At 59.9% G+C, this 13,952-nt stretch overlaps 2 protein-coding genes across 4 annotated transcripts in view; one reads left to right on the forward strand and one right to left on the reverse strand.

Moving 5' to 3' along the window:
• Positions 1–7,656, reverse strand: part of MRS2 (magnesium transporter MRS2) — an 11,046-nt gene extending 3,390 nt beyond the window's left edge. Inside the window, exons 1-10 of one of the 3 annotated variants that reach the window (XM_070397332.1) lie at positions 7,431–7,656; positions 5,659–5,732; positions 5,319–5,355; positions 4,125–4,237; positions 3,706–3,879; positions 2,882–3,012; positions 2,417–2,533; positions 1,235–1,387; positions 1,009–1,126; positions 157–270 (exon numbers count right to left, since the gene is read on the reverse strand). In XM_070397332.1, the coding sequence (XP_070253433.1) occupies positions 157–270; positions 1,009–1,126; positions 1,235–1,387; positions 2,417–2,533; positions 2,882–3,012; positions 3,706–3,879; positions 4,125–4,237; positions 5,319–5,355; positions 5,659–5,732; positions 7,431–7,596 (1,197 nt within the window). In that variant the 5' untranslated portion in view covers positions 7,597–7,656. The other 2 variants (XM_070397333.1, XM_070397334.1) reach the window with 2 other exon arrangements.
• Positions 7,657–10,020: 2,364 nt separating this feature from the next.
• The window catches only part of SLC44A3 (solute carrier family 44 member 3), a 30,508-nt gene continuing 26,576 nt past the window's right edge, over positions 10,021–13,952 (forward strand). The window contains exons 1-3 of the mRNA XM_070397397.1: positions 10,021–10,094; positions 10,508–10,615; positions 12,756–12,898. Coding sequence (XP_070253498.1) covers positions 10,068–10,094; positions 10,508–10,615; positions 12,756–12,898 — 278 coding nt within the window. The 5' untranslated portion in view covers positions 10,021–10,067. The remainder of the gene's footprint in view (positions 10,095–10,507; positions 10,616–12,755; positions 12,899–13,952) is intronic.

The raw sequence follows: 13,952 nt of genomic DNA on the forward strand, positions 1-13,952 counted from the left end.
AGGCGGTGCTGACGTGCCTGGCGGTGGGGAACCGAGTGGCTTTGAGGCATTAAATAACCGCTCAGGGTCAAGGAGTCTGCCTGACCCACATGGGCTGTGGCGTGACAGCCATGGCTGTGACCGGCTCGGCCTCCGGCTGGGACCCGCACTACGTACCATCGGAGGCATAGGAGCCTCTAGCTGCCTCCCGAGGAAGGACAGCAGCCGCCTCCAGATCAGGCCGCTGCCCATGAACATGATCCCGGTGATCAGCCAGAACACCCTGTGGTCCTGGAAGAGAGGATCACGTGCGTGTGGATCACGAAGGCCCTGGGGGAGGTTGGTCTGGTGTTGACCTTGAGGGCATCCAGGGCTACTGAACAGCTGGAGGCCGGAGTGGCCTCAGGTTCATGTCTCGTAACGACCACTTTTCAAGGTGAACGGGGTCGCGATGGAGACCATGGGCAGAGCAGGCTGGCAGCCAGAGACACGGCCCGTTGGACTCGCCAGGACACAGAACCCGCGCCCGAGCGTGCTGAGCGCAGGGTCGGGTTCATGCCCAGGAGTCTGACAGGGACGAGCTGAGCTCGGCCAGCACCACACCGCGTTCCTATGCCAGGCGCAGAGCAGAGGGACTGCAGGTCTCTGGGTTCAAATGCGACTGTGACTCTCTAGCTCTGCCCTGGGCAAGTCACTGACGTTTTCTGGGCCTCACTGTTCTCATCTGTGAAGTGGGAACAACCACACCCACTTTCAGAGCTGTGACGGCTGAGCCACACGCTGTGCCGCTGGCCAGGGCGCTGCCTGCCTCCCGCACAGCCAGCGTGACTCCGTCTGAGAAGCAGGAAGCCTGCTGTCTGTGCCATGGAGACAAGGTCTGGAGCCTGCCTGGCTGTGGACGGGCCAGAGGACACATTTCCTGTCCCGAGGGGAGTGGACAGTGAAGACTATATTTTTAAAGTCTATTTTAAAAACGGACCTTCAAAACATGAAAAAACCACCCCTGGCTCCCTGAAACAACACCCTCACCTCCTCAAGGGACGATTCCAAATTCATCCCAAAGGCAACTCCGATCAGGCCGAAGAGCGAGAGCGAGAAGGTGCCCATGGTCAGCTGCAGGTTCAGCCGCATCATGACGTTGCGGTGACTGCGGGACAGCGTCTGTCAGCCAGCCCACGGCCAGGGCCCTGGGGCTGCAGGCACTGCCCCGCCCCCAGGAGCACCTCTCCCTGAGCAGCCTGTCCGCCGCGCCCACCTGTCCAGGTTGAGGAAGATGACGCTCTGCGAGTCGTCGATCAGCGCCCGCAGCTCGCGGGCCGCGTGCGCCAGGTCCTCGGCCAGCCGGTGGCAGTTCTCCAGCAGCAGCTCCATCTCCTCCGCGTGGTCGATGCCTGCGCTGCTCTGCTCACTCCAATCACAAGCGCCACGTAAGCAGCGCCCACGCGCCACACCCAACCCCCGCGTGAGCACATGACGCCGCTCCCGGCGAGCCCACTCGCCTGCCCTGTCTGTCACGGCCCCTCTGAGGGCCATCCCCTGACCCCGAGCACCACACAGGGAAGTCCCCGCACAGGCCCTGCTGCACAGGGAGGGAGCCCCACTACCCGTGACAGCGACGTCCAGACGTGTGACGCGGACGGACTGGTACAAGTTAGTACAAACCAGTGAACCAAAACCACAGGCCGAACACGAAGGCACAGAGATCCCTGCCCCAGGCCTGGCCCCGCACAGAGCGATGTGATGAGGATGCGACACAGCGGTCCGCCCCCAGGAGGCGGGCAGAGCTCCACCACCCACACTGCCGCCCGGCAGAGGGGACCCGCCCAGGACACAGCGAAGGGCGACAGCGTGTCCCCGTTTCTGCTGCTAGGCCTTGCTGGGCCCAGCTCTTGTCATCTCAGCCTCCTTATGGGAGAGAGGTGACGCTTAAGCCTGCAGCCCGTCCTCCGTGCACATTACTAAGCGTCTGTGTGAGTTTGTCACCCTGGTCTACAGACGACAGTGGAACACCGAGTGCATGAGCGCCAAGCTCCGAGCCCGAGGGCTCCGAGGGAGGGCCAGTGCCCCCGAGGGAGGACCCAGTGCCCCCGAGGGAGGACCAGTGCCCCCGAGGGAGGACCCAGTGCCCCTGAGGGAGGCTAAATGCCCCCGAGGGAGGACCAGTGCCCCCGAGGGAGGGCCCAGTGCCCCCGAGGGAGGACCCAGTGCCCCTGAGGGAGGCTAAATGCCCCCGAGGGAGGACCAGTGCCCCCGAGGGAGGGCCCAGTGCCCCCGAGGGAGGCTAAATGCCCCCGAGGGAGGGCCCAGTGCCCCTGAGGGAGGCTAAATGCCCCCGAGGGAGGACCAGTGCCCCCGAGGGAGGCTAAGTGCCCCCGAGGGAGGCTAAGTGCCCGGAGAAGGAGCTCGGCCTGGGAGTCGGGGCAGGAAGGCCACTCACAAGACCTCGGGGTCGCTCCACTTGCTGAGGCAGAGCTCCTCCAGCCGCTCCTCGTCGTCCAGGATCTCCAGGATCGCCTCCTTGAACATCCGAACGTCCGTCTCCAGCTCGGACAGGCTGGAAGGGCAGGTGCACAGGCGTGATGGCGCCATGGACTACGGACCCGTGTCACCATGGGGACAGTGCCCCCCTCGCACACAGGCGGTGGACAGGGATGTGTCAGCGGTGCTCTGCCTTCTACACGCAGACCGAGAACTGAGCCCCCAAGCAGGGCCCGACAGAGCCGGATGCAGCCTTCCTGCCCCGTCACCCTTCCCTCCACTCGGCGCCCCGACAGGAAGTCACCACCAGCAGCAGCACTCGCTGGCACTTTAAAGACCAGTGATGACCCCACGGATTCTGTGTCTGGGCTGAGGCTACACACGTCACTGAACCAGGACAGGGAAGGGCCGGACACCTGCTCACCTTTTGCCATTTTGCAGCAGGATGTGCAGTTTGCTTCTGTCCACAGAGGAGTGTTTGGGGTCCACTAACGCCTCCAACGTGTCGAGGATCCGGGGCTCCAGCAGGCGCAGCTTCCCCTGCAGCTTGCTGATCTAGAGCAACACGACCTCGCATGAGAATCCAACCTTCTCAGAATGCTCAGGGCCCGTGAACCCTGGGATCAGACACCATCTGGAACAGCTGGGGCAGCGGGTAACGCTGCGGAGTGTGGCCTGCAGGCACGGCTGTCCCAGGCGGCCCTAACACCGTCTGTTGGGGACAGAGGACCAGGCACATGCTGTTACCAGGCTCGCACCTGAGGGGGGACTAACTCCTGTCACGAAAGGCGGGAGGATCGATTAAGTGGAAGGAAATCCGCCCTTCCGTGGTTACAACTCGAACTTCCATTTGGCAAATACTTCTGCTCTTTGTAAACAGAGTACAGTCCAAACTCCTATGAACAAAACTCTTTGAAAACTAAAACATAACTTGGACTTAAAAATAAATCAGTGTGAAGTCAGAAGTGCTGTTCTTATTCAGGCCCCGCGGCATGGCGGGCGCCCGGCGGGTGCGCACTGAGACAGCTGTGCCAGCCGTTAGGGCGCTGGGACCGGCCTCTGCCGCGGGAACAGCAGTGAGACTGACAGCACACATTCCAGCAGATGCGCCTCCCGCCAGGCAGCTGTGCCCATCCTCGGCAGCTCCTCTCCGTGCCCTCGCCTGCGCTGTCCTGGCCTGCTAACGTGTCTTCCTCCTCGACAGCATGTGGACCAGGACCAATGCAGGAGCTGCACGGACGGGCTTACCCGGTACTGCAGGAGTGCTTCCATGGCTCTGAACTCAAAGGGCAGAGGGTACGTGACCAGCTGGCCCTCTCCGGCCAGCTGCGCGGGGAGCTCCCGGAACAGCCACTGCTCCAGGTTTAAGTGACGGTAATCCAGGATCAGGAGACACTCGGGGGTGATCACCGCTTTCAGGTACTGCAGGGAGAGAGGGCGTGACAGCGAGGGTTCTACACAGACGGTGTCTGTTATGCTAGAAGAGCAACATTTTATGAAAATTTTTATACAGAAAAAGTATACAGTGAACACCTACGTACATGCCATCTACACAATTAAATGTCGGCTGACTTTGTTTTGCCACATGCTTCCCTCCCCGTGTCTCAGAGCTGCGTTTGTTCCAGAATCACTTTAACCCGAGGCTGATGGCTGGGAGGGACCCTCACCTCCATTCTCAGGATGATCCTGTTGTTCCTGGTGGTGATGCTCATGAGGTGCTGGAACCGCAGATCTCTGGCCTGAAGACCTAATTCTTGATACAAGTCCGTTTTCTTCCTTTCTGAAAAAGAAATGTTTTCAAGAAAAAAAAGTGGCTGGTCTAATCCAGCAAAGAGCTTAGTCTTCATATCAGAGCACCCTCCCACCACCATCAAGGCAGTTTTGTTATTACCAGAAACCAAAGATAACAGGAGTGTTTTAAATGCCTGTTTTTACCTCAAGGACACACTCAGGCTAAAGCTAGTCTGACTCTAGTATTCTTCCTCCTCCTTCCCCCCTTATGAAGTCTCTCTGGCGCAGGCGCGCCTGTCAGAGGGGCTCAGCCTCGTCCGGTGCTAGCACGGCGGCACCTTTGTTTAGCAGGACCTGCATGCTGTTATTTCTCACTCCCTTATCACCTTTGATATTTAAATCTGGGAAGAGAGAGGTTCAATTTTCTTTCTTCTTGGACTAACACAAAACGAGAAAAAGTCCGTCCTCAGACTAGACTCTGCCTGAAAACTCAATTTATTCCCCAAGAGGAAGCAGAATGGGTGACAAGTCCCAAGCAGTGGTACTGGCCACACTACTGTGTGCACCTGTCCAGTCGAACCACAGGTGTGGCAGCGCTCCAGGCAGAACAGCCTTCGAAGGAGCTACTGAGCAAAAACACCGAAATGTTCCCGAGGACCTCAGCAACAGCAGGAGGGGGTCACGGGAGGGGTGCATGGGAGGCCTGAGCCTGCCTCCGAGGTGAGACCGTGAAGGGATCTGTGTCACTTTAGAAACAGAGTGACCAGCAGAGCCCAGCGCCCACCCGCCCCTCGTCTCCCGTCACCCACTGCGGGTGGAGGTCCGTGACTCCGCCTCACCCAGAACGCAGGGGGCATGGCTGCGGACCAGGAGTGAAGAAGAGACGGAGAGAAGAGTGTTTCTGTGCCTTTAACATCCGGGCAGAGCACGAGTGGCCCTGAGGACAGCCCAGGCACCACAGCCCCAATGAGGACTGATGGACACGCTGCACAAAGACCGCTCCCTGCACGCACCCATCCACGCTAAGCGTGCTCCGTTCACAGCACCGCCTGCCATTCCTTGATTTCCGTCAGACTCACACATTCAATGATTAAAGAGAGACGATGCAGAAGAAACCTGAAGCTACTCACCAAAAGACGTCACATTTCCTCCTTTGTCAAATTTTGTCTGAAGAGAGATAATAAAAACAAAATATTTTTTCTCCCAAATCAGTAAACTCTCTGGTATCATACCATATGGTACTATGATATCCCACAAACAATGAAATACACATGGGAACCCCACTGCCCTTGTTTGGGTGAAAGTCGGTTCTGAGCGAAGGGTTAAAACTCCCTTTTCCTTTGCTGGACAAGCTGAGCCAGGGCTCTGGAGTCGTCAGTGAAGCCCCACTGGCTGAGCACAGCCCCAGGACCAGAGACGACGCAGGAGAAGTGCTCTCTCTAAGTTATCGGGCACCCAGCACGTACTCACCACAGTAAACACGGGGGCTACGCTGGCGAGCGTGGCCTGAGTGACATCGGATGTTCTCAGCAGGTGCATTTCACCTGAAGAATGAATGAGAGAATTCCATCAGCACACGACTGGCTGTCACATGTGGCCGAGAGACAACTCTCAGAGAACATGGTCTGCAGACTATTCTGCAATTTTTTTAAATCTTTTCCTGGAGAAGAAGAAACACTCACGTGTGCAGTTTGCAGGTGCTTATGTTCGGTTTAAGGGGGAAAGGTTTTAAGACGGCTTCGGTGAGGCAGAATTATGGTGGATTCCCACCACCGTCCTTCCTAATCACCTCAGAGCTGGATGGACAAATGTTCAACGCGGTGTTGAGACGAAAAGGAAAGGCCCATCTTTTCTGCATAATTTAAAAGGCTCCTCATGCGCATGGTATCGGGAGGTGTATTTTAGGAAGCAGGTCCCACGTGCCCCGGACCTCTCAGCATTCCAGGATCAGGGTGGATTGCTTGACCTACACACTAGGAAACCTACAGACTTGACTTCCTCGTATTAACGTCTTGTCCACAGACACACTTTATTGTTGCTACGTGCAAAATACCAACGGAACTGGAATGAAGGCAACGCTACTTGAAAATCAATTTAAACCGCGTGACTGGACTGCGCGGACGGGAGCTCTGAAGTCTCACCAGGTCCATTCAGCATCTAACAAAAAGCACTGTTCAAAGCCATGGACCCGAGGGGAGCCGGGGAGGTGGGAAAACACTTCCCATTATCCGAGGCTTCCCAAGCGGACGCTCAGCTCTGATCCCCTCCTCCCACTTACACGCGGTCTACAGTCTAGGATGCTGTCCTTTCTCAGCCCCCAGGCCTGTTGTTACCCATTTGCAAAGTGCAGACCGAATTTTCAGGGTCAGCATTTCCCAGGGCGGAGATTCTGCATCTCAGTGTTTGCCCTAGAACACCGGAGGGCCTGGCTGCTTTGGCTCAGTGCTCAGAGGTGGGCCTGCAGGCCAGGCGGGGGTTCAAGTCCCAGTCAAGTGCAGGGACCTCAGCTGTAGGTTCCCCAGCCCTGGGAGGGGTGCGAGCAAGAGGCAACCAATCGATGTCTCCCCCCCCCCCCCCCCCCCCAGAAATCAATGGAAAAAATGTCCTGGGGTGAGAATTTTTAAAAAAGAGACCGCTGACTATTAAATTATAAACAAAATAAATAAAAAAAAACCATCAGACGGGCTGAACCCGGGGAGCGTGGCGGGGAAGGAGGTGAGGCGCCGGGTTGCGTTGGGAGCGCAGCCGAGAACCCGCATCTGCCGGCAGCGCGAATGGGGAAGCCGGACGCTTCAAGGCCGCGGGCTGCCCGGCCACATGAGCACCGCGCCCTCCGGTTGGTGGAAATGCCGGCGATCGTCGCGCTTCATCATCCGGTGAAGAGGCACCGCTCCGGTCCCTCCTCCGGCCGCACCGACCCGCCGGCGGTCGGCCGCACTTGAAACCACGGTCCGACCTTGCTCGGCGCGGTTCTTGCCTCCAAGTCTCCCCCGGGCGCCCCACCCCGTTCCCGGGACAAGCGGAACGGCGCCCGCGAGGAGGACACTTATCCAAGTATTTCAGGCGGCGGGGCCCGATCCTGACTTCCCAGCTGTCACCAGGAGTAAGGGCGACGCTGGATTCAAAAACCAAGGGTGCCCCGGGCGCTTCGGGCGGGAGCTCTGCCCAGGGACCGCGAGGAGGACGGGCCGGCCAGGGGCCCGAGGTCACCGCGGCGTCCGGGGCTGCGGGCGGGGCCGTACCTGCCAGGCGGGGCCCGCGCGGTGCGCCGGGCAGCGCGGCCCAGCTCCCTCCGAGGGGTCCGGCGGCGCGCGCGGGGGTCAGGCCCCAGGCCGGAGCGCACAGGACGCGCGGGGGCAGCCGCAGCGCGCGCGGCAGGAGCCGGGGCAGGCCCCGCAGGCGTTCCATGGCGCGGCAGCGAGGCGGGTGCGGCAGCGAGCGCCCAGCCCGTCATGCCGGTCGCTGGCGGGTCAGCGGCACTTTGCGACCCCGCGCACGCGCCAGAGGTCCCGCTCTCCTCGCCGCGCACGCGCCCAAGGGACGGCCGTGCCTGCCAAGCGCGCGTGCGCGCTGTGCCGGCGCCTCACTTCCTGCGCATGCTCGGAAGGGGCCTGTGGGAGCGCGCGCGTCCCACACCGGTGCCGGGAGGGGGCGCGGCCTCGGCCAGGTGGGGCGCGTTTACCTGCCGGAGGCGAGCGGAGGAGCCCTGGCGGGACCCTGCGGCCCTGGTGCCGCTGGTTTCCGTGAACTAGCGGGAGAGCTCCGTGTTGGTTGCGCTGGTGGCGGCCCGGGTGTCACTGGACTTGTCCGTCTCCGCCCCGCGTAGCTCAGCTGGCGGCCAGGCCGGGGTTGCAGGTGCAGGTGCAGGTGCTCTGCACTGGGAGGAGCTGATGTCGGGGTGCCCCTTCGTGGTGTTTGGAGAACGGTGACCCCCTAAATCCTGTCGTTGCTTCCGCACCGCTGCGCGGGACCCCCGTTAGTTCTCCGGGTCCCAGGAGTGCGGTCCACTGGGGAGGCGGGGCCTGTGCTCCGTCCTGTCCTTTCATTTATTACCAGTTTCCGAAATAATGACTTTGCTCCTAGAACAGTGGTTCTCAACCTTCCTAACGCTGCGACCCTTTCATACAGTTCCTCATGCGGTGGTGACCCCCAACCATAAAATTATTTTCGTTGCTACTTCATATCTGTAATGTTGCTACTGTTATGAATCGTAATGTAAATATCTGATATGCAGGATGTATTTTCATTGTTACAGATTGAACATAATTAAAGCATAGTGATTAATCACAAAAAAATGTGTAATTATATATGTGTTTTTCGACGGTCTTAGGCGACCCCTGTGAAAGGGTCGTTCAACCCCCAAAGGGGTCGCGACCCACAGGTTGAGAACCGCTGCCCTAGAATCTTCTAAAGACAATCAATGAGGCTTTGTTTTTAGTGTTATTGTGAATTTATTAATATAAACATATTTGGTGTGCTTCAAGAACAGAGTAGTTATATTCTAGGGGTTTTTTTTTAGGGTCTGGTATAAGACAGGTCTTTCGTTTTAAAAAAAATAACCATTTGGGACTAGCCAATGCTTTGTTAAAAATTCATTTTAGAGCCTAGCAGGTGTGGCTCCGTGGATAGAGCGTCGGCCTGCGGACTGCAGGGTCCCGGGTTCGATTCCGGCCAAGGACAGGTGCCTCGGGTGAGGGTTGATCCTGGGCCCCGGCCTCAGCACTTTCGGGAGGCAACCAATCGATGTGTCTCTCTCACATTGAGTCTCTCCCCCTCCCTTCCACTCTCTCTACAAATCAATGGAAAAGGATCCTCAGGTGAGGATTAACAACAAAATTTTTATTTTAAAAATATTTTTTAGCCCTCGCTGGTTTGACTCAGGGGATAGAGCATCAGCCTGCGGACTACAGGGTTCCAGGTTCAATTCCGGTCAGGGCACATGCTGGGGTGCGGCTCATCCCCAGAGGGAGCGTGCAGGAGGCAGCCGATGGATGATTCTCATCATTGATGTTTCTCTCTCCCCCTCCCCCTTCCTCTCTGAAAGCAATAAAAATTTATTGCTTTCAGAGAGGAAGAGGGAGGGGGAGAGAGAGAGAAACATCAATGATGAGAGAATCATCCATCGGCTGCCTCCTGCACGCCCCCTCTGGGGATGAGCCGCACCCCAGCATGTGCCCTGACGGGAGCCGAGGCCTGCTGTTGTTTCAGTTCCACTAACATCTCAGTTGTAAAAGGAGGGATAGGACTGTCCCCAGACCAGGCGAGGGAGGCGCAGACCCCGAATTCTTTCAGCGCCCCCAGCATCTCCCGCCCCACCTCCCGCACCCACACCTGGAGGTCTCCTTCAGGCCTGCACCCCAGGGTTTTCCTTCTTCACATACTTCCTGCACCGCGTTCGAGGGGTGGCTTGGGTTTCTCAGGACAGACTGTGGGGGCCCTGGTGGGGTCCGCAGACACCCGCCTTGAGGGCGTCCCTGGAGTGTCGGGGTTCAGCCCCTCACCCCACAGTTTGCCGGCTCCGTCCCCTGGGCTCCCCTCACAGCCGACAGGGAAACGGTCTGTGTGCCGTGGGTGCTCTGTGATGCCGCGAAGCAGTTAGCACAGCACCTGCCGGGCCAGTGCCACTCACCTGTCGGAGGGGGACCCGCCGCACCTGCCCTGGGCCCTCGGGGCGGTCGGACTGGCCCAGGCCTCCTGCTTCCCGCTCCCGGCCCCTCGGGCCCCCGTTGCGGCAGGTGGGCGGTGGGGGGCGGTGCCTCTCCTTTCCGAAGGGGCTGGTTCCGTGGAGCCACCTGCGCTCTGAGGCCGCCGCCGGGGGCGCTGCGCCTCTGCCCGCTGCGGGCGCTGCGTGCCCCCCAGTCCCGCGCCCGGAGCGCAGGATGCGGTGCCTTGGCGCCCAGAGCCCGGTGAGTGCCGCCGGGGGGAGGGAAAAGGAGGGGAAGGGAGGGGAGGACCCGGGGCAGGGACTCGGGCCCCACCTGCGCGCACCTGCCCCTCTCTACGCCCATAGAGCCCTGCCTGCAGCCGAGCCCTGGGACCCATGGCGGGCGCCTTGGACCCCATTCTGCTGGGGCGCTGGCTGGGGGAGGCTGGCCTAGGGTGCGACCTCGGGCCGCCACCAGGTGCACCGCCAGGTGGGGACTTAGCGGCTGGGGGCCTCCCACCCACCCCGCGAGGAGCAGGTGTTTGCGAGCTCCCAGGACAAACACACACACAAAGGAAGTTCCTCGGCCCAGTCCTCCAGCAAGTTTGGGCCGCCCCAGGTGGGACCCACAGGTGACCGCACCCTTACTTCCGCGCTCCCCTCTTTTCCTGGCAGATTTCAGCAGAGAGAACCCCCCGGCAAAGAGAGTGGCGGCCTCAGATTTACAGGAAATGCACCGACACGGGCTGGCTGCTCCTGTTCTTCCTCTTCTGGGCGGGTTTGGTGAGCGTGGCCGCCTGGCGGGGAGGAGACCGGTGTGTGGGTCCCCACAGAGCTGTGCTCACCTGGAAATCGCACGGCTCGGCCTTTCCTGGGGGAGCCTAGGTGTATGTGGGGGGGTCGGTCCAGGTGAAAGCTGGTGCCACCATGGAGGCACCTGCCTAGGGCAGGATGAGCACGATCCCGGAACGCTGGTCAGGTGCGTTGCTCACCTGGACAGCTGCCTGGTCCTGCAGGGCGTCCGAACAGAAGGCTTCATTAGGGGCCGAGGCCGTGGGGTAGGAGCGGAGGCTGTGGGGTAGGAGCGGGAAGATGGGATCGTTTCTTAGCCCGCATGCCGTCTCTCTTCCGTGTGCGGTCTCTCTTCCGCGTGCGGTCTCTCTTCCACACTCACTCCGTGGGGGTGCTCATACCACCTCAGCCCTCAGGTTAAAACGTCCCCCAGGCGTTTGCTGTTCCTTTAACACAGGACAGTCCAAGGTGAGCCTGGAAATAGACGACTCTTAGCCGAGGGAAGCAGGCCTGTGCCACGAACCCGCTAGTGCGGCAGCTGATCACTGTCCCCCACCCCACCCCCAGTTTCTTTCCGGTTTCCAGGTCTGTGGTTGCTGGCAGACCTCCCCAGGCTGTGCTGCTCGGTCCTGGGCGCGTCCCGTGGGAGCGGGATCTTGCGGCTCTGCGCTGCCTTAGAGTTGTGGGAGCAGCAGGGAGAGCTCCCTCACCCTCTCAGGCCGCCGGGTGAAACCGTCCGCGGCGATGGAGGCTGCAGTTGCTGCCTGGCGGGTGATTAACCCACAAAGCCCGCTGTTGGCACCAGCGAGGAGCGCCTGTGCTGAGAAGCGTTAAAGTGGAACAGATTCTAAGATGCCGTGTTTCTCTTCCGCATTCCTCTCTCCTTAGGAAGGCATTGGTTGTTGACTTTCCCAACTGGTTCCACACAGACAGGCCGGGCCGTAAAGGTGTGACCGGACGTCTGTGTTGCCCGTATCGCGGCCCTGGGGCTGCCCACAGGTGGCTGGTGTTTCTGCCGGGCCCGCTGTTGCAGGAATGCCGGAGCCTCTGTCCGGCCGCCACCCGGCCGCTTGGACCTTGGGCTCCTGTGTTATTTAACCGTCTTCCCCAGCCCCTGCGCGGTTCAAACCTAGACGGCACCGCCGCGCTCCCGGCCTGGCGGCCGCTGGGTCAGCCCAGCCTGCACAGTGACGGGCCAGCGGAGAGAGGCCCCCAGAGCAGGCCATTTGCCAAGTAAACCGGAGGCTTCCTGTGCCCGTGCCCCTCCTCCGTCAGATCCGAGCCATGAGAGCCCTTCCCGAGCGGACTGGCTTTTAGTAGCTGCTGCCACATTGTTAAACTGCAGACGGAAAACAGCACGGGGCCTGTTCTTCCTGCCTCTGCGGGGCGGGCATCATTCTGCCCCCGGCTCGGTCCCTGGCCCACGCTGGGCCCTGCAGACTGTTGTTTTGGTTTCTAAGTGAACGAGTGCGGTGCGGACCTCCTGCAGCATTTGGCTGGGACAGTGCGCCTGGGAAACGCATGGTGTCACATGGTCTGTCCCCGGAGGCCCGATGGGTCCCGAGTCCCAGGTGGTGCTCTGCGCAGCGTGCGTGGCTGGGAAACTCACACCCCGTGTTTGTGTTCGAGGAAGATCTGACTCAGTCTGCCAGGCCCGCCAGTGCTTGTCACTGGGACTGAACTTTTGAGGTGGAATTTCAAATATTCCACATTCACTGTGAAATTGGATAAAAGTGACTATCAACTGCAAGATGTTCTTGTCCCGTAGAATTGTTGGTGTATATCAGCTGTGTCGCCTCAACCTTTCAGGGTCAGTTTTTGTAAGACAAGAACAGAAAGGGGGCGAGAAGGAGAGGAGGAGGAAGGGAGGGTAGGAAGGAAGGAAACCTGGGAAAGGAAGGGAGGGAGGAGAGAAGAAGGGGTGGATGGGTGGACAGACAGACGTCTGAAAACTCGGGGAAAGAAGTGGCAGAGCCCTGGCCCTTGGGTAAAAGCCGAGTGACCTGGTGAGCGTGTGAGGGGAGCACCTTGATGCCCCCCAGTTTGTTTGGTTTCATTCATGTCAACATTTGGGGGGGGAGCGCCCCTGAGCCCCTGGCCAGGCTCTCACGTGCCACCTGGGCTTTCCCAGATGTTCATCACAGGCTCCTCGGTGGCGGCCGGAGCCACGGGAAGGCTCCTCTTCGGCCACGACAGCTTCGGCAACGTGTGCGGCAGGAAGAACTCCCCCGTGGAAGGGGCCCCTCTTTCCGGGCAGGACATGACCCTAAAAAAGTAAGTGTCCACGTGAGCCTCCAACCTGCAGGGGGCTCCATGTCACACTTTGCGTCCATTGGTCATTCTGAGCCTGGGACCGTTTTCCCATTAAAACTCTGAGGCCACGGCTTCAGAATCAACAGCCCTCGGGTCACACTCGGCGCTGCTGCCTGTCGGCTGTGCGCCCTCGGGCAGAGCCCGTCACCTCTCTGAGCTGAGTTTCCGTCCTGTGAAGCCTGGTTCATTTTCCCCCCCAGCCAGGCTGTTGCCAGGATCCCGAGACACTGCCCGAGCTACGGCTCACTGAACGTTAGTTGTTGCCATCCTCCGCCGCCTCATGTGTCAGTCCAGCGGCACGTGAGCAAGGGCACACCCTCCCCAGTGCTGTTTCCATGGAGAAATACCGCGTCCCGACTGGGAGCGCCGGGGACTGTCCCTCCCCCGCCCTGTCTGCACTCTCATCCGTGGTCCGTGGCCTCAGGTTCACAGCCTCCCCCGCTGCGGCTCTGGGTCCAGCTACTCTCTGAAGTAGAGGGACTCGGGGCAGAGGTGCTTCCTGCGGGTTTCCTAGAGCAGACTGTGCGCTGGCCGCCGCCAGCCCCCTGGGAGGTCCAGGCCCCCTCCCACCTCAGGCAGCTCCTGCTGTTGTCCCCCAGAAAACGCGGAGCTGGACAGGGGCGTTAGTTAAAATGTTTCGTAAACATCTGTGCATGCTACTAGCAAAGTCTGTAGAGACAAGTCTAGCTTCATTATTATTTATTTTTAAAGTATGTCTTTATTGATTTGAGAGCGAGAGGAAGGGACAGGGAGAGAGAGAAACATCAATGATGGGAGAGAGACATCGATCGCTGCCTCCTGCACACCCCTACCTGGATCGAGCCCACCACCAGGGCATGTGCCCTGACCGGGAATCTAACCGGTGACCGGGCTCATGGGTTGCAGCTCAACCACTGAGCCCCGCCCGCTAGTTAACAGTTGAGTGTGGCTCCCGCTGCGTTCCGGGGGGCGGGGTGCGTGGCGCGCACTGACTTCTGGGGAGGCATTTGTCCTGAGGCTTTGCTCGTTACGCCTG

The sequence above is a fragment of the Myotis yumanensis genome, unplaced genomic scaffold, assembly GCF_028538775.1.
Source record: "Myotis yumanensis isolate MYYU_CA2020_CCGP unplaced genomic scaffold, mMyoYum1.0.hap1 SCAF_17, whole genome shotgun sequence".
In the NCBI taxonomy this organism is placed as follows: domain Eukaryota; kingdom Metazoa; phylum Chordata; class Mammalia; order Chiroptera; family Vespertilionidae; genus Myotis; species Myotis yumanensis.